The 27335-nt window shown below is 45.7% G+C and overlaps 1 protein-coding gene across 1 annotated transcript in view; it reads left to right on the plus strand.

The window, feature by feature from the left end:
• The window catches only part of CACNA1H (calcium voltage-gated channel subunit alpha1 H), a 109734-nt gene that overhangs the window by 34304 nt on the left and 48095 nt on the right, over positions 1-27335 (plus strand). The window contains exons 8-11 of the mRNA XM_065733031.1: positions 612-1030; positions 25091-25242; positions 26273-26458; positions 27146-27263. Of these exons, the coding sequence (XP_065589103.1) occupies positions 612-1030; positions 25091-25242; positions 26273-26458; positions 27146-27263 (875 nt within the window). The remainder of the gene's footprint in view (positions 1-611; positions 1031-25090; positions 25243-26272; positions 26459-27145; positions 27264-27335) is intronic.

Below are 27335 nucleotides of genomic sequence, written 5' to 3' on the forward strand. Positions count from 1 at the left end.
TCCTGCCATTAATGTCTGGTTGCTAAATAGGAGGAAATTGGGAATTTGGTTCCTGAATGTGAGGAAACAAAATCTGATGCCTTTTCCACCTGACTCAGCCTCGTGACACCTGCCCACGTCATCGCTGTGCCCCGGCCCTGTGAGGGCAGCCAGCATTTCTCCTCGCACCACAAAACATGTGGTGATGTATTTGATTTTAAAACACCCTGTGCCTCAAGTAAAGAATACACCTGAGCTTTATTAAAGGCTGAAGGAGGGATGAAGGAGACCGAAGGGACTACGTGACTCCAGACTGTGATCCGTGGTCTGTAGCCACCTTTGGTCCATTTCTCCCTCTCCTTCCTCATTATTATCTAAATGGAAGCACTACCTAAATTGAGTGTAACAGCTTGATAGCACTCAGATCCCCACTAATGATGTTAAGTTGGTCAGATATAATCAAAAATAATTGAAAGTGAGAGGTGTGTGGGTTAGTCCTCCCTGCGCAGCAGAGCACAAAATGGCCATCGCACTGTGAGGAGAGCTCCCATGGAGGGATGCTGAGGGCATGGCCGCCATGTTGTGGGGAGGCTGTGGGCGCCAGGGGCTCACGGTGCACTCTCCCTTTGCAGGTCTGCGGCGGACACCCAGCCGGCTGTCGGGGCTGAGCGTGGCCTGCCCGCTGCCCAGCCCCCCGGGCGGCACGCTGAGCTGCGAGCTGCAGGACTGCCCCTTCTGTGCCAGCCTCCTGGAGGACCCCGAGTTCGCCTTCAGTGAGTCCGACAGCTGCGACTCCGACAGCAACGGCGTCTACGAGTTCACCCAGGACCTGCGGCATGGCGACCACAGGGACCAGCTGCAGCAGCAGCAGCAGCGGGGCAGGAGGAAGAGGAAGAAGAAGAAAGCCAAGGAGAGGAACAAGGTCACCCGCCTGTGGAAGGCGTTCGGCAGCAAGCTGAAGAGGATCGTGGAGAGCAAGTACTTCAACCGAGGGATCATGATCGCGATCCTCATCAACACATTGAGCATGGGCATCGAGTACCACGAGCAGGTGAGCGCGGCTGGACTCAGCAGCCCGGAGGGTTTGTGGTGCTGGGTGTGATGGCTTTGTGGCACAGCCACGTTGGAGGAGGAGGGAGCGGTTTTGTGCAAGTTGTAAACGCCAGGTGGGACCGAGGGCCTGATCCTGATGGCGTGTATGGAGCAGAAGCATCTTTGTGTGCGTGAAAAGCCTGGAAGGTGGTTGTCAGCACCATGGAGGTGCTGAGTTGAAATGTGTGTGCTAGGGCCTGGCAGCTCAGAGCCTGGCTGTGAGTTTATCGGCTGTGAATGATTCCTACAAGCATGGTGGAAGTGCCCCTTTGGTCCATGCTGGTGGTGTGTGGGTACAAAGCTGCCCCTTTCCCCCAGAGCTCCAGCTCAACCCACCCAGAGAAGGATCATCTTTGACCGTTAAATAAAAGCTTCCGCCATCAGGCAATGCTAAAATAAGTGAAGGGGGGAAAAAAAAAGTGAGTTCCACTCTGAAGGCTCCAACATGTTTAATTTGATGTCGTAGGGTGTGAGTAGATCTTTCATTTAAGTGCTTGGAGGGAGGAAAGAGAAATCATGCTGTTCCCAGTATTAGTGTGAACGTGGTGATGGCAGAAAGCAGTGCTGGCAGCCGAGGACAGCTTGTCCTTGCTGGCTGATGGGAGCCATGGGGCTGTGCAATGGGAGAGAGAGGTGAGTCATCTGATGGCTTCAGCTGGTCACTCTGGGGAAAGCTGTGCTTTCCTGACAGGAAAAAATGGTTGCTTTCAGCTGTTTTCTGAAGATGCACTGTGGAGTTTCTCATGCTGCCTCTGTATTTGGGTGTTGAAAATACCCCCAGCAAGTCCAGCAGATACTCACACTGAGTTTCTTATCAAAGGTTCATCTGGTGTTCCCCCAGCTTTCCCCTGCAGAATAAAGAACAAGGCAGGATCTGTAAAGCTGTTCCCCTTCTCTGCCACCATCTGCTCAGGAGTGAGGAGGAAGGGCAGACAGTAGCATGGTGCCCCCAAAAGCAGGATGCTCTGCATTTTCTTCTCCATCACTTTCCAAAACTCTGTTCTTTTCAGAACTGTGGCAAACAGTCCTCCAAAGTGTTACTCCTCTATTCTCTCCCCACTTAGGTGTTTTGAACCACCATATGCCATACTCAATGCTGTCTGAGGCATATTTTCTTTCAAAAAAGCAAGTACTCAGCTGAAACACATGAACCTCAGCTGTGCAACAATAAATTAGTTCATGCTTACAGCAGAGAGAGTCCAAACTCAACAAAGAAATAGCTGTCGCTGTCAGCTTTCTGTCTGCTTAGTTGTTCCACAAGTTTTGAAATTAGGAAGTACACCTTGTCAGTCACCTCTGAATAAACCATTCATTCCTCACAGCGGCTGCATTTCTGCATCGATACTCTTTTGTCAGGCGGATACACATTTGTCAGTCCTTGGGTATTGCTGTGATGGGTGCTGGGGGAAAGCTTTAGGCAGGCTGCACCGAGAAAGCAGAGGGATCACATGGAGTCTGTCCACAGTCACTTGTACAAAGGCAAATTGCGATAATTACATCCTTGCTGCTAATAAAGGAAAACTCTAGCCGGCAGATTTTTATGGGATCTTACCTTGTAAAAGATTTGCTTTAAACCATCTCAAAACCAACGGCAATAAAGATTCTGAGACTTTTGGCTAGGGAGTATTTGGGCTCCTGCCAGCTTGGGTCTAATAAAAAGGGGGGAATTTTGAAGTGAAACCTGTTAAAGTTCCTCCACATGCTTGCCTGTGATGTGTTGCTGGTGCCCAGCAGGGATAATGAGCTGTGGAGCTGTCAGAACCCAGGCTTGAGACACCTCACCCAAACATTCTCTCATCAACAGTGACCACCAGGGCATCACTCTGGGGTGAGGTTATCTGAAAACAAGAGAAAATGGTTCTGGGCTCCTGAACTTTTTGGCATAAAAGTCTGGGGCTTCTTCAAGCAAAGCAGGGTGATTTCAGAACCCACAGTTCTCCTGGTGTGAGGATTGGTTGTGAGGCTTGAGGTGCAGGGCTGGCTTTTTAGGGAGTTAAGGAGCAGATGCCTGAGCAAAGCTATCACCAACCTGCAAGCCGGTGTTGGAAAAGGGGGCAGGGAGGTAAAAACAAAAAGAAAAAGAAAGAAAAAGGCTCATTTGGGGTACAGCATGCTCCATGCCAGGATGAAGTTTAATTATGGCTTTCTGGTTGCTGTGTGAGGGATGCTGCCATGGTACTCCATACCTCTGCTTAGAGTAGATATTAAAAGGTGTGAAGGTGTGAGCATTCTCCAGGCTGTTATCCATACACAGACATTACCATTGTCTCCTCCATCCTCCAAAGGGTAAACCTGGAGACCATTCTCCCAAGTTTTTAGGAGCCTGTCTACAAGGCAAGCTACGATCCATTGTTCTCTCCTCTTTCTTTGCTCCCCTGTGCTGTTTAGTGTTACCCAGTGAGCCACATTCAGAGGCTTGCTCTGGTGCAACCTCCTGCCCTCTCAGCAGCATGGGCTCTGAAGCCCTGCAAAGCATCATCTACCATGGAAACATTAGTTCTGGGTAGAACAGCTTAAACAAGTTCCCTGGTTCTGATTCTTGCCGCTTGTTAAATGAACAGTCATTGACTGGTTTTATTAAACTGAGCTGCAATCAATGCAACGGCCATGGGGAAGCTCTCCCCACACCTCCCCATCTGTAAGTAAATGCACAGCCCCTATAAAAAAACTCAGTAACAACTGCTTGCTTTTCCTTTCTGGCTTCTCTGACTTCATACAGACATCAGTGGCTTTGCAAGTAGATGGGTACACTGCATGCCTTTTTAGTTGAGTGCTGTTCGAACTCAGGGCATCAATCCTGTGCATGCGACCTGGTTGGAGGGCACTGAACAACATATAGCATGGAAGAGAGAGCAGACGGGTCCTTGGTGTGTTACTTCGCCTTTCATCCTGGGATATGACAGCACTCTGCAGCAAAGTCGCACGGAGCCCTCTTGAGGCAAGCAGGCATTATTGTTGTCCTTCCCTTCTGGATGAGGGAATCAGGGTTGCAAGGTGCCAGGCTGGAGGAAAAACCTGATGGTTCTCATCACTTTTCTGCTGGCCCTCATAGTAGCTGCAGTGCAAGGTGCAGGGCCTGTGTCACAGCAGCACTATGGCTGTTCTCTGTCTGTACTGCAGCAGCCCCTGAGAGGGACCTGTCCATATCCAAATTCCTTCAAGGCTTGAATGTGCATTTTTATGGGAGTTTGAAGCTCCCAGCAGTCTGCTCACACAATTACTCTTCCTGCTTTTGGCTAACACAGCTGGCACTGCCCCATTTAAAGCATGCAGCCCATTTATAATACTCTCTTAGGCAAGGATCCTGTCCTGTGGCTCAAGGCACAAGTGAGGTAGCGGCAGAGCATTCATACGGAGGAAAAGGAGATGCTGGAGCAGCTTTGCACAGAGCAGTCCTTTAGCAGGCAGCTCTTCCCAGAGCCAGACTTGAGGATTTCATGGCAGCACAGCCAGTATGTGGCAGAAGGTCTTGGTAGCAGGAGGCAGCTGATGAAGGCAAACGAGTTTCTCTGGGACATCAATCATTAGCAGCAATCGGATCCTCCCGCGCAGTGCGTCTGCCCGGTTAACAGCCAGCACTGTCTCCAACTGCCAGGTTATACAAGGCTGGTAATTAGGAAGTTACAGGATGCTGTTAGTTAGCATCAGCACAACTTGTATTTCAAAGGTTAATTGGCTGCTTCAGAGTTGTTTTTTTTTTTCTTTTTTTCTTATGCTTTATATATTTCTCTATGTCAAACACAAATAGGCACTCCCACAGATGAGGAAAGCCAAACACAAAGAGGAAGGCAGTCCTCACATTAATCTTCCAGGCAATTTCAATAAATTGGATGATTTCACTGGGCATTTATTGCAACTGACAGTTCTCCAGGGTATCTGAGAATGTGCCATGGTACTGCAGTAACCAGGCAGGAGCAGTGCACTCCAAAAGCGTGCCCACTGCCATGCCACTGGGGCAGTGTGGAGCCTGGCACAGATCAGACTTTTCCAGGAGCCAGGTGTCTGAGTGCCTCTCTGACACTGAAAGCTGGTAGCTTTCTGTCCCAGAGTCAGCTCCTGCTCGTTCTTCAATGCCTGATCTGAAAAAAATAATTGCCACTGCTTCAGCTGGCTTTTGCTGCAGGGTCAGTTCAGACCTGGCAAAGAGTGGTGGACTCAAATCCGTATCATCTGTTGTCAAGGCCATGACAAAGTGACACAGGTTCAGCCCTGCTGGGAGAGCTCAATTCCCAGCTCCTCCATTATGTGGCAAAGGGACAGAATCCTGTTCATTTGTCCAAGAGCGATGCTGGTGATATCTCCCTTTAAAGGCAAGCTCCAAATTCATCCCTGAGGACCCCTGACTGTCCTAAATTGTGAGAAGAGCCCCTTACTTGCCTTCCCAGTGGAATTTGCAGAAGTAACTGCTGATACTTGTAATGATTCCACATAAAAGGCTCAATTTACATCAAATGGCACTAGAAATGCTATTTTATATTCACTTCTGTGAAGAGAAATACAAATTAGTATTTGTTCCAAGCTATTGCTGTTCAAAGAGCTTTTAATTGGTTTTCTGATCTCTCGCCTATGGTGTGTCTCATTCGGAGCAGCTGTCTTTGCAGTAGGTTGGAGGTGACCTTCCTGAGCACCCAGTGGTCCATGGCTTATCGGTGTAAGAGAAGTAGTGGGTTGGAGTAAGCACATTTTATTATTCTGAAGTAAAAGTAATTCTGTGTGATTTAAGGTAGCAACCAGCTTCTCTAGTGAGCATTTTTCAATTTTGGCTTGAAAAATTGTTTAGGCCTGGAAAGTTCAGCATTTATTCAGAAGGCAGAATTGAACCTTTCAGCAGTGTTAAAAGCAAATTGCTTGAATTCTTCTTGAGTTGTGAGTCAATAAAATATTGTCCTGATCTGAGATTCTGACTTTCAGCTAGTAAAACTTGTTCACTCTTCAAACTTTGTGTGACACAATTTTAAGTACTGTCTGGAATTGAAGTAAGCAGATTCCCACCAGCTCAATCCAGGATGTGTGAATTCAGCCCAGTGCATCCCTGCTTCCCTCTGAGGTTCTTGAAGGAAGCATGAGGCTTTCCCCAGGCATTGGTTTGTTAGGGAAACTTTGAGAGCATGTATTGGGTGTCCTGTACAGAGCAATGGAAGTTGAACTTATTCAGCAAGCACCTGCTGATGACCTGAATTCTGTCCCCACCTCTTGAGAGGGAGGTGAAGGACTTTATCTGGAGTCTTTTGGAAAGGGATGTTTCCCATTCTCTTGTGCACTGAGGTTGCACCAACTTTTGTGTGCTCTCCAGACCATGTTTGACAGACACTGTTGGTGGCACTTCTGGGGATGTCCCAAGTTTGTTATCCCCTCTGCCCAGTTCAGGTGCAAGGCTTGTGATCAGAGCCAGCAGCAGCTCATGGGCGAGCACTTACACCCAGCAAAGTAAGGTTTCATTCTCTTGTCACAGGGAATTGAAGGTCATAGGCAAAAAGTGAAGTACTTCTGCATAACATGGCAGATAGTAAATGTTAGCAGTCCTGAGACAGGTGTCCAGCTGCAGAGTAGATCCCTGTCTGCTGCACCTTGGCAGCGTTCATGGCAGAGGGTGTAAATCACATCCTTCCAGGGGAAATGGTGTTCCTGGAGACTTTTCTCATACTTAATTTAACTGACTCCTCCACCGTTCCATTTTCCTCTGCTGGATTGTATGTTCTCGTTATATTTTTTTTTTACTATATAAGGGCAAGCATACTAGAGATCCTTCCATTCCTCTGCCTCCTACCAGGCAGGAACAGCACCTCTCCAGTGCAGAAACTGAGCATAATAACTCATTTGAGTGCTGACATGCTCAGCAGTCACGGGAGAGTCAGGAGAACAACGAAGCTAGTCATGGCAAGGGCAGTTTGCAGTCTGATCTGGTTCCTATAGATGTGCTCATTGGCCTGGGGAATAATATTAAGCTATTCCCCATAGAGCTGCAGGCACTTTTTTTTTTTTTTACCACCACCATTGGCTCAGTTCCTTCCCCTCACTTACGCCATTAGTTGCTCTGTGTGGTGAGGGACTGACCGTATAAATGGCATCCGCTCCCTGCTGAGATGACTCCTTAAGCAGGTGACAGTAACATGCTTCCAAGCATAAACAGTTGTGTGGAAGCTGGTGCTCTGCTCGGTGCCAGTAATGGGCCTGCAGCACGTGGCTGCGGCGTGCCGGACCCTCCAGCTGCTTTTCTTCCATCTGGGTCACGCAACGAGTCAGCTGAGCCAGTCCCTGTGCCTTCTGTAGCTGAGCCCGTTAAACTCCCATGCTTCACGAGCACGCACGATGGCAACGGGTGGTTATATATAGAATGCAGACGGATTGTTTGCATTTCAACTGGCAGGTAAAATAAACCAAGTGTAATATAGCCTCAAGAATGAAAGCAGAGTGCATTTGCCAGCTGCATTTCATCACAAAAATGTGTGTAAATCACAGCCCTGGGCAGCCAGTTTCAAATGCTGTACTGACAATGGCTCTAATGTGCTCCAAGGCCAGGAGGTTTCATACAGCTGGACAGCAGGGCGTCTGCTTGCTGCAAAGGGAAACTGCGATGAGAGAGAGCCTGTAATGAAGAAGGTGGCTTTCACAAGCAGTGAGTGCGACACTGCATTGAGCCTTTGCCTTCCTGCTGGTTGTCATTGAGTGCCACCTTTTACCAGACTTGGAGAGGAATGTATCCTGGAGTGGCAGGAAGCAGAGAGTGCCTTAGGTTGTCCTGGGAGCTCTGCTGATCTGCAGAAACACCACCACATTAGCTGAGGCTGTCCCATTGTTCTCTAATGCTTCCCCAGTCTGTCTGCATCCATCTTTTCTTTCCTTGTGGTTTTTTTTTTTCTCCCCAAAACAAGGATTGTGTTTTATTCTGTGTACATCACCCCACCATGTGAGATTCCCAGTTTGCTGGATATTATTATGACTAATAATAACAGTGAGAATGGGAAGAGAGTGCTGTGATTCTCTCAGCACTAGTATTCATGCCTCAAGGTCGCAGGTAGACTCTGCAAAACCAAGTTTACATTTCAGATTCAAACCAGAAGCAGTAGAAGTATAGCACAAGGAGATATGGACCGTAACTCAGGGAGATGTGCAGTGAAGAGAGTGGGTGAGGTGGTGCAAGAAACTGCTGGGCCACGGACTAGCAATGCATATAGAGTGGTGGTTCCCAACAGTCAGCTGGCAAAGTATCTGGTTAATATCTTTGTGCCTTTCCAACCACTTCCCATGGATGCATTCTTTCTATGGAGACTTGGAAAATACAGAAAGAATTGAAAATGAATTTAACGGATAGAATATTAGGGAGCTGTAGAGAAGACAGTCGTGACAAACCTAAGGGCAAAGTGGGATTGCTATTTGGCAGCACATATGGGTTGATGACAACATAGTCTGTGAGCTCTGGGAAGAGATTCAGTAGCATTGCTGAGGTGTCTTGTGTGCTGCCCATGTTCTCAGTGCTGAGGATTCACAGGCAGAGGATTTGAGGTGCCTGGGTAGCAGTCTAGCTAGCTCCTTTCACCAGAGCAGAAAAATCACTGCAAGGAAATAAGCAGGTATGTTTACTGCTGCTGTCAACCTGAGTCATGAGTTTTCCTCAGTTTTTAACCAGGGTTCACCAGCTAGGACAGTGAGATTATCCAGAATTATGAATGAAGCTTTAAACATATCCTTGAAACCTCCTTCTGAATCTTCTGTTACAAGATCAGGATGTTTTTATTATAACTGAATTGGAGAGGTGGGGGGAAGAGAGCTGCATCTGAAAGGAGTGAGACTCTTATACTCAAAAATGAGGGAGATTTGGCATGCCTGCATGCATTCTTTTCAAGCTCTATTTTTGTTTGCTCTGTCTGGTTTACAGCCTTAAAGACAGCCTGAGTCCCAATTTGGGAAAAACACTCCGTGCATAGGCCTTGTAGCAGGAAAGCTTGCTAGAACTGTAATCTGCCACCAAAAAGCACAGGGGAGGAAGACCCCTTGGCTTCTCCCCCAGTGAAGGCATTTCATCTCTCAGTTCTCAGATATCTGTTGCTTTTACAAATGAATACCTCACTCTCCCTATCCTGTCCCATGCACAGATGAATCCAAAACTTTTTGCCATGGTCCCCCAGGAGAAAGCAGCAGAAGGAAAAGTCTTTTATTTATTTTATGTACTCCAAAGGGAATTGAGCTTGCTGCAGACAGACAGATCCTGTAGTTCTCTGGCTCTCAGCATGACTATACATGGACTTGTCTGTGCTTTCAAATTGGTGTGGTTTGTGAAGTGTGAGTGTGCTGATTGCTTCTAGTAGCTCTACCTGTGGAGCCTTAGAAAAGTGCTAGCATTTCTCACTTAGCTCTCTGGGTAAAACACAACTCACAGCGGTGCTGTACATTTCCTGTGGTAGATGGTACGGCTCTCCATGTTGGGAGGGCTTTTTCACTGGGTGACAAATGTTATTCTTGAGTTGGAGTGTGTATACGTGGTGTCCCCCATGTGCCCCTTGCTCTCAGAACTAGGCAGAAATTTCATGGCTCCAACCTGCCCCAAATCCCATCAGTAAGACATAAATGGAACACACAGGGAGAGCTCAACATGGGAGAGAATGAGACTTCCTTTTGTTTGTGAAGGGCTCAGAGCTATCAACTGCGTTAGCTAACATTGTTTGTCTCTGGTCACTGCTTCTTGGGAGTGCAAACAATGTCAAGTCATTTGTGTAAATGATTTTCAGCCCAAGAGTCTGAAAGCAGCGTGGGTTGCTGGGCAATTATCTTCCTGCGAATGACCTGTGTTATGGGGACCATATTTCTCATTTTTGCTAAGGTCTCTTGAACCTGCCAAAATAAGAGATCAGCATCTTGGATGTTTTTGAACAGAACTATTGATGTGGTGTGCTGGAGTCCTGGCAGGTACCAGCAGATATGTGTGCCAAGGTAGAAGGGGCAGAGCATGGAAGTGCAGGAGGATTAAATCACAGAAATCCTAGCTTGTGCTGAAGACTGGGAGCTTCAAACACTTCTAAGGTCCTTAGAGGTGAGAGTAGGGATGCCCACAGCCACAACACTTGGCTAAGATATCAAAGATGCTCTCCCACCTCTCATTCCCTCCCTTCTTTCCCTAGCTCTGTCTCCTGGGCCCCTGGGGTCTCCCAAGGTTCAGACTGGAATTCTTTGTTGGATCACTTTCTTCCTGCTGCCAGAGTTCCAGCATATACACAGGTACCCACCAAAGTAGCAGGACTCCCTTCCTTGCTGTAGAGTGGATGGTGGAGGACGTATGTTCCTGTCTTTCTCAGGCACACATTCTCTCTGTTTCTGAGACTCTTTAACCTGTAAACAAGTGATGGACAGGCAGGCTGAGACCAGCAGACAGATCCTGACCCCGCAGCTAACAGTGGAGCAGATGTTTCCCACCCAAGCTTGAAGAATTCCTTTTGTGTTTCAGGAATGATTTAATGCCATAGATTTCCTCTCACTCCTTTTTCCCCCCTTGCTAGTCAGTGCGTAATAGCAGAGGTGTTCATACATATTTGGTCTTTTAACTATAGCATGAAATCTGCATGCTGTATTTATTGTTCCAGCTGTCACTTCTCTGAAAACATTCAGTAAAATGAAGGTTAACAAGCTTGGGCTCTTGGGAAAGCATGTAAAACAGCACTGCAGAGGACCTCGTGTCATCACGCTGGAGTGAAGAACAGATATTTTCTGAGTTAGGGTTATTTGTCATCATCTGAAACAAATACTTTTCTAATTTATGTCCTTATTTGAAATTCTCAAATCCCCAAATCAAATTCTTTTCCTTTGTACCATATACACAGAAAGTACAGGATACAGAGCCTGAAGGGTTGGTTTAATAGTTTAAGAATCAGGTTGGCGCTGGCCGTACTGAATGCAGCCAACTGTGTGTCCAAATCCCAGGAGTGACCGCACACCGGGAGGTAGGCAGTGCTCCATGCCATTTATTGTGTGCCCATTTAAAACCAGGTGTCCTGCTTGCCAAAGCTGGAGGAGGAGGTCCTCTGCCTCTCTTTTGAGGAGCAAGAGCACAACACACTGTTCTGTGCCCCCATTGTGGCCATGTGCTTCCTTGCTCCTACATGTGCCCGGGCTGAAGTTCGATTGATTCCAATGGAGGCTTGCTTAAGTAAGACCAAATGGCTTTTGGCTTTTGCTTAAATAGCTCTTTGAGTGTATTAAATATAGTATAGTTGGTATAGAAGGTCTTGTCAGAGCCTCATGGCTGCATCCCTGTAGGATCTCTGCACTCAGGTTTAGGTTCAGTGTGGCTCAGTACGGTTCTCAACATGAGAAGTGACATTTCAGCCATGCTTTGGGCATCTCTGTGTCCCACTGTCCTTGGGAAAAGCAGAGCAGAGCCAAGCTGGGCTCTGGCAAGAGTGTTGAGGCAGCTGGGCATCCGTGCAGGCTGAGCACTGGTCCAGTGGGACTGTGCTGATGGGATGGGATGGGATGGGATGAGCTGGGAAAGCTCCGTCTAATGATGCAAATGGAGAAGCTGTCGAGATTGATTAGGCCAGGGTGTGGGAGAGTTCAGACATATTTCTAGTAATCACATCCTTCCTGTTGTGTGTTGTTTTTGTTTTTGAGACTCTAAAATAGACTGTGTAGGAAGTTGCAAGATTTGGACTCCTCTGCCCAGTTTTGCAGATAAAGATAGAGAGGAGATAGAGCTGCTCTGAGGGGCAGCCAAATGCAGCTTCGGCACACTTCTGAGAAACCTCTTAATGCACAAGAATTGCTTTTGCCTTGCAAGTGCTCACGTCCCTCCCTCTCCCTATCACGTCCACACCATAAGGAAATTGGGCAGGCTGTCCTCCCCTGTATGAATGCCCCATTGCCTGCAGTTAATTAAACTCTGTGCGTTGCTGAGTGCAGCGTGTCAGTTTGGTTAACATCTGTCAGCTGAAGCAGTGACTTACCCCATTATCTTCAACTCCGTGTAAGCAGTCGCACTCTGGGGCCCTGATTCCATTCTCTCACTCCTCTCACCCCACGTTTGCCATGCACCCGAAGTTCTTGCTGTGCCAAATTCAGCACCCAGAAGGTGTCGTTCTGTTTTTTTAGCATCTCTATAGAAACCACTTCAGAGTTGCAAAAGTCAGGGCTTATACAAATTTGAAAAGATTTACTGTAGTGATTCTGGTTGATCTGGTTTTAGACTGCTGCATGCCTGGAAGAATGTGTGTTTCAGTGATAAAGTTGGGAAGGAAAACGCTGGAAGTACTCGAAGGTAGAGATGCAACCATTTTCTGTTGTATCAGCCCAGGCTGAAGCTTTTGTGATATTCAGGAAGTTTGTTGGGAGGGAGACACACTTACTTTTTAGTCTTACACCGAAATCTAGGTAAACTTCTTCCCTAGGAGATTACCTGTCTAGGTGTGAAGCTGTCTCTTTATGTGCAGGCTCCCTCCTTTGCCCTTATTAACGCCGCCACCTCTCAGTTTGACCCCTCTGAAATGACTTAAATGCATATAGATTGGTGTACTTCTGATGTAGGAAGTCCTGAGCCTACTCTTTCTTCCTTTGGCAGCTTTCAGATGGAGACCCTGCACTGCTCAGAGCAGCCAGGATTGGGCATAGTGTTGGTGCCCACCTGGATGAGAGCAAAGACTGCTTAGAGCTGTGCCAGGAGAGGCTGGTGCAGGCCATGTTTCTGTGGTAATTTGGGCCTCTGCCCCTGGCACAGCAACATACAGCAACTTCGAGACAGGGATGAGCTCAGAAATGAAAGAAACATCATCAGACAGCAAAGGAAGAAGCTTCCTGCTGTGCTCGGGTGTCCAAGGGCCGCAGTGGTTTTGCAGCTCCCATCCAGGCCCACGGTCACCAAGGCAATAGCTCATTGCCATGGAAACACTCATCGCCTTCTCAAGTGAGAGCATTTGTGCGAGTCCCGATGTTTAGCAAATAATTGCTTGAGAACCACTGTGTATCCCATCCCTCGACACTTTGGGGGCTAAGAAATGAAGTAATATGACAGCTTTCACTGCAGTCTGTCTGCTTTGGAAACCCATGAGGAGAATTCCCACTGGGGCTGAACCTTTGCAAGCTAAGTTACTTTCTCCAGGGCTCACCGTTTGCAAGTGGTTGGCTTAGCCTTGCTAGTTTGTTAAAGCCGTGACACTGGAGATTGCATCTCAATTCTCCTTCACTCCTACTCTCCATGAGCGAAGTCTTGTGTTGCCTGTTTCATATGAAAACGGAGGTTGCTGTGTGGAAGATAGGGATTGGTTTGGCTTTTTCCTGGGGTTGCCTTACAGCAGAGAGTGCCTGGCCCTGCTCTCAGGGCAGGGAGTGGATCAAAGCTCCATACAGCAGGGCCAGCTGGAACCAGGGCCCATCTACCTGGCCTTCACTGCAGGAGGAGCATCATTCCTGCAGCCGGAGCCATGGCAGGGGTGTGAAATGCTGCCAGGAGGAAAACTCGAGTGTGACATGTGTAAAGGCTGCAAATTAAATACATTTTTTCACTTTGTCTGCTCCTCCTGTCAGAATTTCCCCCTAGTGAGCTTATGGTGGTGGCCAGCGGGATGGTAGAGCCACGAGCTTTGGTCAGATCGTGAACAAAGCGAGCTATGGGTCATGGTGCAAAGCAGCACAAAGGACTGCAGAGCCTGTGCAGGGCACAACTGTGGCATCTTCCATAGGGAAACAGCTGAAAGCTGGTAAATCAGAAGGCATGTGCTGCCTGCCTCTTTTACCTTTGCTTTTCTCAGCTGCACAGCTCCACTTGAAACAACAGTAACACTTAATTGCATCGCTTTGGCGTTCATGACATCAGTGCTGATGATTTGAGAGGTGTTGTTATTGTTGCCATTAGCAGTGTAATTAGAGTTAGAATGACAGTCCCCTTTGCCCAACGCACCAAGGCTGAACTAACAGCTTCTGAAACCAGATGCATCCACTGCAGCAGCCTGGGGAGAAAGTCCCTGCTCTCAGGTGTTCAGCAACCCTACATCTGTGGCAGCTTGGCACAGCAGCCTCCTAATTCTAGAGAGTTGCAATAACTTAAATTAGTGCTTCTGTTATTAGGGCTGAAATAATTGTTATTTCTCTGTCTTAGTAGGGATTTTATTTCATTGTGTCCAATCAGCAAATACAGACTGGTTTTGTACCTTTTCATCTTTTCTTTTTCGTTTTGATCATTGTGGATGGTTTTAATTGCCACTTTAGTGTGATGCTCATGGCTAAGAAGAATGTATCAATAATTCACTTGCAAGAACAGTGTGGCAGATCTGAAGTTCCCATCTGCCTGCTTTGGCTGCAGGCTAGAGCACCCTGGGCTGTTTGCAGCATTGTGTTCTCAGGGACAAATACAAGCGTGTAACAATTACTTGGGTTGCTTTAGGCCTCCTGGAGTGGAGGAAAGGTGGATTTTCCCTGTGTTTATTCTGCTGGCTCCAGCATATGTCTTTGATGCAGAGAAGAGAGGAGTTGCTGCCTGTATTACAGATGTGGATTTGCAGATAATCATTTCAATGTTGATGAAGCTTTTGAATCTCAAGCAGCTCGTGAGTGTTTCTGGAAGCTGCAGAGAAACTACATGAGATCTGAGTCTGTACCAAACGCAGTCCTGTCTGGAGAACAAAAGAGATCGAGGTTCCCACAGCTCAGAAGATATCCCTGGGAACTGAACTTCATCAGTTTACAGATACAGTTACAGATGTAGTTACCCACAATATCAGTGGCCGGGATCTAACAACCCAAGGAATCTTTTTCAGCCAGTGTCACAAAAGTCACAGCAGATAGAGCTCACCTCACTCAGTTCATCCTCTTGCTCTAAGTTCCATTCTTTATATATGAAGGTCATAAGTTATTTTATTTCTTTTAGGACAGCTGTGTAAGGTGGGTGTTCTTGATTAAACAATGTCTCTGCACAGGTACTGCCTGGGCTCCAGTGTCTAATACTTGTTGAAGATCGTGTGGGAAACTAGACAGTCACAAAACTAGGAAAATAACTTGGGAGTCCTGACATTTGGCATCTTGTTGTGGATGTTAAACCTTCCCCTGATGACCTAAAAATCAAGGCTGAAGTAGACGATCCCTGTGGAAATCATGCCACCAAATCTTCTCCTGATGTCCACCCAATGTTTTTGTTTTCTTCTACGCGAAGCTCCTTGAACCTCTGTAGGAAAGCTCTCCTAATCATCTTTTCTTTTCATACCCAGAGCTCAGCGCTCGATTACAGCAGATTGCTCAAACTCTTCTGGAGAACTATCCTCTCCTTGCACTTATTTCCCCTTCAGCCCACTTCAGTTTCTTCTTCTTAGTAGTTGACTAAGTCAGTGTTTCTGTCAGCTGTAGACTAAACATACTCCCTGTTCTGTTCTTCCCATCAACAGTCTTCTGGTGTATTTTCTTGATGCGCCTCGCCTCCTAATACCAGTACACAGCCCACAAATGACAAATGCACATTATACAAAGGGGCTCTCCATAAAGGTCTGTTAGCAGGGGATGAATAATGTCTTGACAAAATAGATTTAAGTGGCCCCTTCTGAATCATCTTGGCAGTAATAGAAAGAGTGTGTCCATTTTTTGATTAAATATTTCCAGTGCCATTAGCTTGGGTGAAGTAAACAACTTCTATTGAGTTTGTCTGCTAATGACAACCCAAAGGCTTTTGATCAGTCTGCTATCAGAGAGCGAGCCTGTTGCTTAGATGTGGGAGAAGATCTTATAATCATTGCTAAAGGTGCCTCTTGCAGGACAGTCAAATTGTTTGGAAACGGTTCTATATTCTCTCAATCTTCACGCATCTGCCACCTTTAATGACCACGGTCAGTGCCTCCTCTGATGGACATGCTGTAACCACAGAGACACTGTGCACAGTCAAAAATAGGTAATTCTAGTTTGGCTGCAAGATTTTTGCAAATGAAATCAACCTTGATTTCTTATGCAGACTCCTTGAGGCAGTGTCTTTGTGTCCATTTATATCTCAGAGCAGTCGTAGCATATTCTTTGCGTCTGTCCTTTGATAGCATGTCTCACAATACCATGTGCTTTTTCTTAAAATCTCTACTTCCTGAGATCCTCTGACTCAGTTTACATCTAAAAAGAGACTCTGGGCTCTAACTCTTCTTTCTAGCTAACAGCTTGGAATGCAAGACATTTTCAGCCCAAGTATAAATAAAAAAATAAATCACATTCCATGATCCATTATCTTTCTAACAATATTTGATTTGTGAAGCTGGTTTGGGACATTAGGCTGATGATTTTTGACCATTTGTTGAGGACTTCAGCGCAGAGGGTGGTCAAGACCAAAAAGCTTTGCAACAGATGAGAACTGTGTGAGTATAATTCATTGTGTGAATATATAAATTTTTTTATGGTGAGGGATTAGCCAAATACATTGGATGAGAGTCAACACAGGCCTTGCAGAGAGATGCCGTGCCTTGCAGATCCGTTCATTCTTTGTAGGACTCCACCAGCATATGGATGAGAATGATTCAGTCTGTATAATTTCCTTGGAATTTCGCCAGCCACTCTTAAAGGAACTAAACCGAAGTGGGATGGATGGCATCCTGCTCACAGAGAGAAGGCTGCTAATATTTTACAGCTGCTTGAGAGAGGAGAGAATGGGTAGAAGTGACAGGTCCTCTTCTGAAACACCAGGAGGTTACTGGGGGTGTCTTCTGATGTGCTGGAGTTGGTACAGCACAGCTGCTTCACTTGCACCTAGCACTACAGGAAAAATTGGGCATTTGTTATCCTCAACTCAGGCATATTTGCTTTTTTTCTCCTATTTTGATGAAACTGATCAGTCTATTAGTACTGACGGGCAGCCGGTTCACAGTCTGTACTCCAGCCTCTGTCCCCAGATGGGCTGTTACAGTGCCTGGTATATGGCTTCAGGCTTTCATCCTCGGTTGTTATCTGGAGAGCTGGCTTTTTCCTCCTGAGACTTCTCATTTAATGACTAAACCTGAGTACTTCGGGCCTTGTTTGCTGGGTTATTCATTTATTTATTTATTTCAAGTCTTATTTTTTCAGCCATCTGTCAGGCCAAGTGATCCTCCATCAGGATATAATCTGGCTGATTGACCTACTTTTCAAGAATGGTAGCTGTAGTTTTGTATGCTGCTGCTGGTAGCGGTTCAGATTGCCCAGGTCCTTTCCTCCTGAGGGTGAAGAAGACAGTAGTTGATGTAATCCAGCTTGGCATTTATGCCACTTGAAATGAAATTGCATTTTGCTGAATAAAACTGAGAAGTGGGAAAGTAATATAGCAAATATGTTGTGCCATGTGGGACTTTCTGCCTGGGAAGTTTATTAAGGAAGCTACGAAGAGGAGTTGATTATCCCTCAGAACGAACACTCTGACCAATAGCTCTTGTTACAAGAGATAGAAGTATGGTAGCCAAGGTTTCTTCAGTAGAAAACGCTCCCAGGAGTCACTACCAAGTGAACGTTGGCACAGAAGCCCCAGACTGTATATAACTTTGGTGTACGTATGGTCATCACTGGATAACATTTACTCTAATGGTTTGTTGGGTTTTTTTGCATGCTGGAGTACATCAGGCTTGTGTGCAGCTTCCTCCAGTCCTCCACTGATGCCTTTTTTGCAGCTCCAAAAAGGAGCAGTACGTTTTGCATTTGTTTGACCATATGCAGTTTGGTAAGAAATTATTAGCAATGACTTTCATCAACAGAGCACAGTTCCACAGAACATTAGGAGATCAAGTAGGTCAGTTGAAAGGAGGAGAAATTACCATCAGCTACCTTCAATTAAACTGTTATCGCTCCACATGAAGGATCCCATTTAGAGGAGAGCATAAAACCTGGGAGGAGAGGTGAGTAAGAGAAAAAAATTGCCATTTAGAATTGCAAAGCCAGAGAGAGAACATTCATCAGTACGCATGAGGAGGAGATATCTCTCCTTCCCTTTGCTTACTTATAAGTAGAACACACCTGGGAATCTCTCAGTGAAACATTTTGTTTTTTCATCAGAAAGCACAGGCTTGTCAAAGCCTCACTTCTAATAGAGATATTACCCCCATCTGTTAACCCCAACCCTGGCTGTCTGTTCAGTGCAGGGCAGAAGGCACCTCAGAACAGGTGACCAGGGCAGGCATCTAGGAGCTTGGCACATCCTGGTTCAAGTCTCTGGTCTCTTTCCAAGGCCAGAGAGCATAGATCACTTTTGACTGCACTTGTACATGTGGAAAAGCACCAAACAAGCTATTTTTGCTAGTAACTGAAGCCATGTCATATGAAGGCAGGGCAGTTTCTGTTGTCTGTGCTTTAGTCTAGATCAGCTAAACTAGTTTGAAGTTGATTGTAATACAGTGAGAGTCCTAAGAGTCAATAACCTACATCAAGACAGTTTATAAAAGAAATATTTTACAATGCAGTAACTCAAAGGGCTACTTGCATTATTATTGTCTTAAGGTCAAATTAAGGGCAAAGAATGAAGAGAAGAGACACCAAGTCTTAAATAGCCTTTCTTTTCTCTTCTTTTTCTTTTTTCTTCTCTTCTCCCTTTTCTCTTTCCTTTTCCTTTTCCTTTACTTTATCCTTTGCTTTTTCTCTTTTCCATTTATCTTTCGCTTCTCTTCCACTTCTCATTTCTTTTCTTTTCCCTTCTCTTTTCTCTTGTCTTTTTAATCTTCTCTTTTATTTTCTCTTTTTTATCTTCTCGTTTCTCTTCTTTTCTCTTTTCCTTTTTTCTTTTCACCTTAGAAATATCAGTGTATTCGCTTTGGTCTTTGATAAATGAAAAAAAAAGAAAATGGGGAGAAAAGGTTAAACCATAGCCTTCACATTTGCTGGCAGCCTTCAGAGATGTCACTTACATTCCCTGACAGCTCTCTGCTTCAGCTGTGAGCTGCTTGCTCTTCAAACTCCCTCAAAGAGGGCCTTTTCCCAAAGTGTTTTTATAGCTGATAGAATGAAATAGCTGTAAAGAATGAAATAGTTGTAAAGAAAAACAAGCACAAAGCTTGCAGAGTTTAGGGCAACGCTGTCTCTTCTGCTGCAGTTTGAGTCCCTGCAGTTACCTCCCCTCACCCATTTCTGCTGTTAGCTCTTACGTTTCTGTGCTACACACAGAGTGGCACACTGAAGCTCACCGTGAAAGTCTGCCTGTAGCATTAGTATTATACACGCACTTTCCCACATGTTCTGGTTCTTTAGAAAAAGTTAGAAGAATATTTTGCAATGTCGAGCTCTCTTTAGCAGTTTCATTGATTTGCTCCCCTCCTGTGGTGCCACTGCTTCAGACTCATTTAAGCTGTTTTCCACAGTTTTTGACCAGTATTTCTTATTAAAAAAAAAAAAAAAAACTAATTCCTCCCAAACCATCGCTTTAATCTGTCCCATAAAACTGGCTTTCATCTTGCAATTGCTTTCACAGTGGCATGTAAACCATACAAATGTAATATGGAACCCAGTAATCCATCAGTTAAACAGATTAGTTATGTAGGAGACTGTGTGGCTCAGTAAGTAAAGCAAGCAGGCTTTAATCTCACCCATAGAGGAAAAGCTGGCTCTAGTATAGCTCCATTGTGTGCAGTCAGTGTGATGCAAAGGGGCAGAAGCTCAGAAGATTGTTGTCATGGTGCTCTTTGGGAGGCAATGCTGGGGCTTGAGGCCAGGCTACAGAGGAGAGTGTCACTACATGGGGACTCGTGTGTTTTTTGTAGGACTCTCACATTTTTGCAGCTGGTGACATTGTGACGGAGGCTGCAGGTGTCCTGATAGCTTTTACAACCTGTAGACATACTAAAAAGCAAAGATGCTTAGTGCTTGGATTATCCAGGATTGTAGTAATTGCCGTGATTTGGGTTTATTAATGCAAAGAGTTGTGTGGTTTGGACTTTCCTTCCCTCTATCTCACTGTAATTATCTCAAACACTCCTCTCCCCTGCTCCCTGCCTTTCTCTTGCATTCTCTTCAGGTATTAACTGTGAAACAAAGGTGATGCCAGAGCTCACAGGCAGGTAAATTCATTGTAATGGATTAGCTGGTAATTGGAAAATGACAGCCTTTGAAAATAGGGTGAAGAGAGAAAATGCAGAGTGTCCGGAAGCAATGCGTAAATTGATGGTTCATTATGTCTCCTCTTCCTGGTCAGAGTCTCTGCAGACTGGGCTTAAAAGTATAAAGCAGAAAAGCCAACATAAACAAGTGCTCAGAATCCCATTGACAGCTTTCAGCTCAGGACTAGAGAAAAAAACAACACAAGTGCTAAGGATGTTTATGAGACTAAATGTTCTGGATTTGTTTACCACTCCTCTGTGTCTCTGCCAGCCTCTGCTCTGCCTGTTCAGGAGGAGCCTAACGACTGCTTTGGACTTGAGGGGGATTGCTGAAGCAAAGCATATCCTTTACTCTAGAAATATCCTTCCCTGTTCATTCAGCAGGAGGGACCAGGTGTCTAACAGCCCTTTTCTCCAGTGTGATGCAGGCATGATTATTTATTCTCAGTATCAGAGCAAAAAAGGTTCCCAGCCAAAGCACAGAGCCATCCTGCTGGGGATTGAGCCCAAGCTATGTAAAATAGGTCTTTGTGGATGCAGGAGTTGAGAAGGGCAAGGTAGAAGATTGGCAAAAAGGATGAAGAAAAGCACAAAGAGATAAAGTGACTTGCCTGAAGAACTGCAGTAATTCAGCTGTACTAAGAGAATCTCGGGCTGCAAAGTCTTACTCCTGGTCTTCATCCTCTCTTCGTAGGCACCATCAATAATCTGACCATTATGGGTTTCTCTTTCATTGATTTTTCTCCTGATTCCAGAAAGGCTTTGGGTCTGTGCTGCATCTTACTAAAAGCAGAAATATCAGATTCTCAGAACGAGACCATCCTTCCGAGGTTTTCAGACCCAAACTATTTAGAGAAGGATTTTTTGTCTGTTTATCTGAACTCAGAGTGAACTGCTGAAACGTTTGAGGTTTGTCCCTAATAAAAACACAGTTTTGAATCACTGCAATATTCTGCAGTGTAAATACGGTCTAAAAGCGGGCAGAGGTGGTTGTGCTTTCCTGGGATGTGTTCTCCTTGGAGTCAAGGCTGACTGTTACTTTAAACTTACATTTAAGGATGCTGAATTCTTGCAAATTGATCCCATGATGGGAAGCTTACTCCTGTGGCTAAATATGCAGACAAATTTGAATCTGAAATCAGTAAGATTTGTATTTGAGTCTGAACCTTTCACAGACATCACCTGGGACTTAGTCTGATGGAGGCACATGTGGATTAGCCGCTCTTTGTGTTCATTTCTGCTGAGTCCAGCATGATAGTTTCCATTTCTCTCTGACCAGCACTTCGTTTCCTTGTGCCCACGGGGCAGTTTTACCCAGCAGCCTGCATTGCATCCATTGTGGTGGCTCCTAGGTGTTCTGTGGCATCGTGCTGTGTTGCTTGTTTGCTGTCTGGCCTGTCCTGTTTCTGCAAACTTGAACCACTGTAAAGGTCAAGTGTTGCAGCAGCAAAAGATGTAGAGATATCCAAAGCGGATGAGGGATCATGCCCTCTCACTGTCCTTTGAAAAAGGAACTTCTTGATACAGATTGGAGCCTTACAGCGAGGAAGTAGTTGCCTTGTCATTGTTGTTAAGGCTTACAAAGTATTTTGTAAAAAGCAAAAAATGACACTTTAGAAATACTGTTTTGGATGTGCATCGCTTTGATGCCAAGCTTTGTTAGCCACTCCTTGCTAGAAAGGCAGTTGCATTTCACCACACAACCACATCTCGATCAAAAGATCTGAAATTTCCTTTTCTGAGCAGGTCAAAACAAGACATCATAGCAATTTGAAAGCTTTGTTTCAACTTCGTTTTCTTCCAGCCAGGAAGTTTGACAGAAATAATCCTTGCCATGAAAAGTTTTGTTTTCAGCAAATCAACGTTTTGTTTTTCCCAGGGAAAAAGGCTCCTGGAAAAATTCCTGCTCTTTGATTTGAATTTGAACAACACAACAGTGTCTCCTAGTGGCTGACTCCAGGGGAATGGCCAAATCCACCTTGGCTTCCAAGTGTCTCTTCCTTGACTCTCCTTCTAGATCTTTGCTCATCAGGGAGTGAGAAAAGTGGGAAATGAATTGCACTTTGAACAGCACACTATTTCTTAAGCCATAAAAATACCCGTGGTGAGCTGTTTTCTAGGCTCTAGTTGGTGTTAAAAGAAGGTAATTACATTTGAAGGCGGTATCACTGGGTGTTTGGCTCATCTGCTGTTCAGCTTCTACACTAATAATACAGAAGCTCACATCAGTAGCTCAGCCAACATGCAGGGCCATCCATCCTTGTCACTGCCCAGTGGGTCCTGCCTGCAGGTCACTGCAAGACTGCACTCTTACCACCTCATGTTCCAGCAATCCTTGTCACCAAATGGATTTTTCCTCACACCAGATATGACCACTGAAGGGCCAGTGAAGATCTCATCTGAAGCACCATTATTGCTTTGCAGCATCAGCAATATGGCGCCCCACGTTGGGTGCCAAAATTGTCAACAGTTTGTGGGACAGTTCGACCCGGTACCGTGACAATTGAGGCAGGGGACCCACGGGCCCACACCCTGGGGAAGGGGGAAAAGGGAAAAAGCTGCCATCACCTTGCCCAGGGTTCCCCCCTCATCATTCTTGATCTACTGGATCAGCTCCTCACCACTGCAGTTAATGATCCCCATCTCTCTCCTTTACCTCTTTCTCATGCGCTCTATCACCGTCCATGACAGATTCCTGCAGCTTTTCTTCTGAATTCAAATAGGAAGCAAAAACTGGAGGGTAAGCAACAGGGACACCAAACTGTCAAAGGAAGTTGGCAAATCAGTTGAAGCAATTATACTGGCGCATTAGCAGGTTGCAATCCCACGAGTTCAACAGGCTGCAGAAAGTCATGGGATTGCCTTAGAAAACATGGGATTTTAGAGAAGAACAACCTGAAAATTCTTTTTATTTGCCAGAGGGTGTTTTTAAGTTTGTCCAGCTTACACTTTTCAGGCTGAACAGTGACTTCTTTGGTAAAACCTCCTGAGATTGTTTTGTCATATTCACATAGCTCCAGAATTAGGGATTTTGAAATGATCACCGGGCATCCCAATTTCATGACAAAATCGTGGCTCTTGGCAGCACATCTGGCAGCAGTGAGATGAACTGGAGAGCACTGAGGTAGGTTTGGCTTCATCAGATCAGACAACTGCAGCACTGCAGGCTGCGATTTGGGATATTCTACAATTCTGTGAGGAGACTCATTCTGCTGCCTGGAGGGCTGCAAGGATTTAGCAAGCTATTCTGCTTCTTGCCAAGAATGCTCTTGCATAACCCCAGCCGAGGGTAGGCTGACTTTGCCAATCTGTGTGCTGATGGTGACAAGTGGCTCAAGGATGCCACGGGCACGGTGTCCTGTCACCACTGTTGCTTACAGCGGGTCTGGCAGAGCCAACAGGGCTCTATTTTGGGTGCAGTCTCCACTAGGGAGCTGGTTAGATGCCATCTTTGAGCAGTCCTTTTCCTCAGCTGGCTTTTCCAGGACATTTTGGCATTGTCAGGGAAGGGAATAGCGTGACAAATGCTTTTTGATGGTAGGGAGTGAATCTCTGTCTCTACAGCAAGGAAGGTGCCTGGGTCACCGCTTGCTGGAAACTAAAGAATGGAAAATTGCAGTCCCTCCCCTGGTGTCCCTTAGTAATTAGTGTATATGAATTGTAATCATGAAGACTGAGGCTCTTAGTGCTGTTTCTCTTGGATAAATGACTGAGCAAAAGGCAGTCTATTGCATAAAGTAATTTAGCCTATGAGTGATGGTTCATTAGCAGCCCACAGACTGTCGCTGCCGATAGTAGGGGCTGTGCAGGTTCTTCATGGTATCGAGTTAACTCTTTCTCCCTCTCTTTCAGTCGACAGAGATCCACTTTGCAGAGCGTGGAGTTAAATGTGGTTGTGCCACGGGGTTACAGCGGTCTTTTCCCTTCAGAGCCACAAATAATGCAGCAACGTTCCTAAGAAACTGCCAACTATTAACATAGCATCTAATGATAGATGGGGAATAAAGGAAGTTATTATCAGTTAGGAGATGAGTCAGATGTGAAAATAACACCTTTTTCTAGGCAATATTATTACACTGAGGAAATGAAAAAGAGTCATTTTCTTTAACAAAGGAATGGGTCGAGAGTATTAGAAATGCGCATTGCAGAGCTTGGTGCTGTTGGAACAAGTGAGCAAACCCCAGCCAGCCTTATGTATGTGTCCCTGCTGTGCCAGGTTCTTGCCATGAATCAAGTGCCCAGGTGCTGGGCAGGCACTGCTGCACCTCCCAGGAAGGGGATTTCTGAGGCTGTGTCTGAAATAGGAGGTTGTAGCCCAAGGTGATTTGGTGCTGATGACGGAGGAGGGGAATGGAAAAGTCAGTGCTTAGATGTAAGCTGCATGCAGACTTGTGCAATCAGAGAAACCCACTCTGATCCTAGAGGGAATTCTGGCACTCACAGCTCTACTGCTGTCTCTTTAACAAGGTCTGTTGTGAGTTACTGACTAGCACTTCAGAAAGAGAAATCATCTTGGATTTTCTTAGGGGTGATTTCCAAAGGCACTCAAGGGAAATAAAACTATTGATCCTATTGATTTTCACAGATATTTGTTTTCTTAATGCTTTTAAGAGCTATCTGTAGGAAAAGTGCTTTGTTTGTATGTGAATAGAGCTATGCTGTGTTGAAAGCTGTTTGGGATATAGCAGGACCCATGAGGCTGTGCAATACAAACAGCGTAAGCGATGCAAGTCTAACTAGAAGACTTCCAAGCCATACTACCTTTGTAGATATTGTTGTAAGAATGCATAAGCACTCTCCTTTGCATAGTTTGTTTGGCCCTTATATTAGGTGCCATTGCTCTGATGCTGCTCCAAAAATGGGCTGGGATTCCATGTTTCCAATAAGACCCAGGGGACTGTGGGAGGGACACAGTAGGACCAAGCCTGTATGCATCATTACATAAATCCCATGGGGAAAGGAATGTACCAGCCTGTGGCTGTTTCCTCTGTTCATCTGTTTGACCATGTTGCTTTTTTGCCTCATAGCCAGATGAGCTGACCAATGCCTTGGAGATCAGTAACATCGTCTTCACAAGCATGTTCGCCCTGGAGATGCTCCTGAAGCTCCTTGCCTTCGGCCTCTTTGGCTACATCAAGAACCCATACAACATCTTTGATGGGATCATAGTTGTCATCAGGTCACTGCCAGTTCTTTCTTCACCATGGGTCTTCTGCCAGGGGCTTAGTTCAGTTGGGAAGTGTGATGGGAAACTGGAACGATGTGACACACATGAATCCTGGGTTCTCTGTCTATCATGGGGCATAATTATGCTGCCCCATTTTACATTTCTGCTACTAGAAGAGCCATCCAAAATGAATGGACCTGGCAGATGGAGAGTAAGGTCTATTTACACCACATGTCTGGCACTGTGGTCAATTTTCCATTGAAGTGCAGAATTGCTGGTCCTGGGAAAGGAGTGCTGTGAGTGTCCATATCCCAGCAGTGCGCTTCTCTGAAATTAACGTGTAACTTAGGCCAGCGCAGGGTGAGCAGGAGGGTAAGAGAAGGCAATGTTCTGCTCTCCTCTCCCAAGGCAATACTGTCTCAACCTGCACTGGGGATGGCACAGCATGCACGTGAGAAGCTTGTGCAGCACCTCTCCATGCTGGGATTAAATCTACCAGCACTGTTCATACCTTGGTTGATGATTTGAGGCAGAGAAGACAGGACAGATAAAGAAGGTGTAAATCAAGATAGTGCTCTTGACTTCTGTTGGCCCATCCCTTTGATTCAGAGAAGTGAGAAATAGAGAAAAGGCCCAGAACAAAGGCCAGTTTGTGGCCTGTTAAATATTAAACACAGATCAAACCAACCCACCCCCACAAATGTAAATCCCTCTGTATATTAGCTTGGTACAAAATTGTGATCTACTTCTTGTGGCTAGGCTTGTGGCTGTGTGTAGTGACAGCAGGAGACGTGCTGTGTTGTGAATAGCCACAAGCAAAGGAATTAAAGAACCAAGAAACCAGCTATAAAGGATATAGGTTGTGCGTGAGTTTGAAGCTCTGCACAGCTGGAAGCAAAGGTGTTTTTCAGAAGCGAGAAAGCAGCAGCAAATAAACTACCCCTTTAGGACTTAAACGGTGTGATATCCTGTAAGAAGCCAGCCTGCTTAGGGCTTTTGCTGGACAGGACTGCTGTTGATAGTTCTTCTTGCCTTCCTGCAGCGTCTGGGAGATCATCGGGCAGTCCGATGGTGGTCTTTCCGTGCTCCGAACTTTCCGGCTGCTCCGGGTGCTGAAGCTGGTGCGCTTCATGCCCGCCCTCCGTCGCCAGTTGGTGGTCTTGATGAAGACAATGGACAATGTTGCCACCTTCTGCATGTTGCTCATGCTCTTCATCTTTATCTTCAGGTACTGGAGGCTGCAGCTTTTCTCCTTTCATTAATCGTTCTGCTTGCTTATATAATGCATAGATGAGAATAGCGGTACAGCACGTTTGCGAGGCTGCCTACATGACAGAATTGCTCACAATAGACTGACAAGCAGACACTCAGCAGATGATTTACTTCCTTGCAGCCTCTGTTTTCCATGCAAAACTGTAATTCTGTAGATGAATGAGGAACACAGACAGGCAACAACAGAAAAACAGTTGTGGGAATCTCCTTTAGCTGAGTCTCAGCAAGCTGTCAGAAATTGGACTCTACCGGCCTCGTATTTGAGGGGGAGGTTATACAGACTCGGAGGCTTTTGTCTGTTTGACCCTACAATGCTCCTTGGGATCCTGTTCTTGGAAACCGGATGGATTAGGCAGCTGGCAGTGTGGTTTGTCATTTTCTAGAAACATGAGATCCCTGATTGGACTTCAGCATAGGCAATTATAATGAAACATGACACACAAGAGCCAAATGGCAGGATTTGGTCGGTGATCATGTGTGTCAGTGGTACTGCGGAGCCCATCTTCCTGGGAGATAACTGCTGGCACACAGAACACTAGGAGGGGAAAATGTATCCTAAAAAAGCACTGCAACCCTCCCGGTAACTGAATTCTGCACAGCAATGTATTTCTTCCATTTGTCTCTTTTTTTCCTCCCGTTCTAGCATTCTCGGCATGCATCTTTTTGGATGCAAGTTCAGTCTGAAAACTGATACAGGAGACACAGTTCCAGATAGAAAGAATTTTGATTCCTTGCTCTGGGCTATTGTGACAGTATTTCAGGTAAGCTCCGAATCCTGTTGTCAGTAAAAGTCTTAAGAAGACTTGAAAGTCCACCCTTATTTTCCCTTTATA

This window comes from Cyrtonyx montezumae, unplaced genomic scaffold (genome assembly GCF_038088225.1).
Source record: "Cyrtonyx montezumae isolate F1298 unplaced genomic scaffold, pur_monq_1.0 scaffold_16, whole genome shotgun sequence".
Classification (NCBI taxonomy): domain Eukaryota; kingdom Metazoa; phylum Chordata; class Aves; order Galliformes; family Odontophoridae; genus Cyrtonyx; species Cyrtonyx montezumae.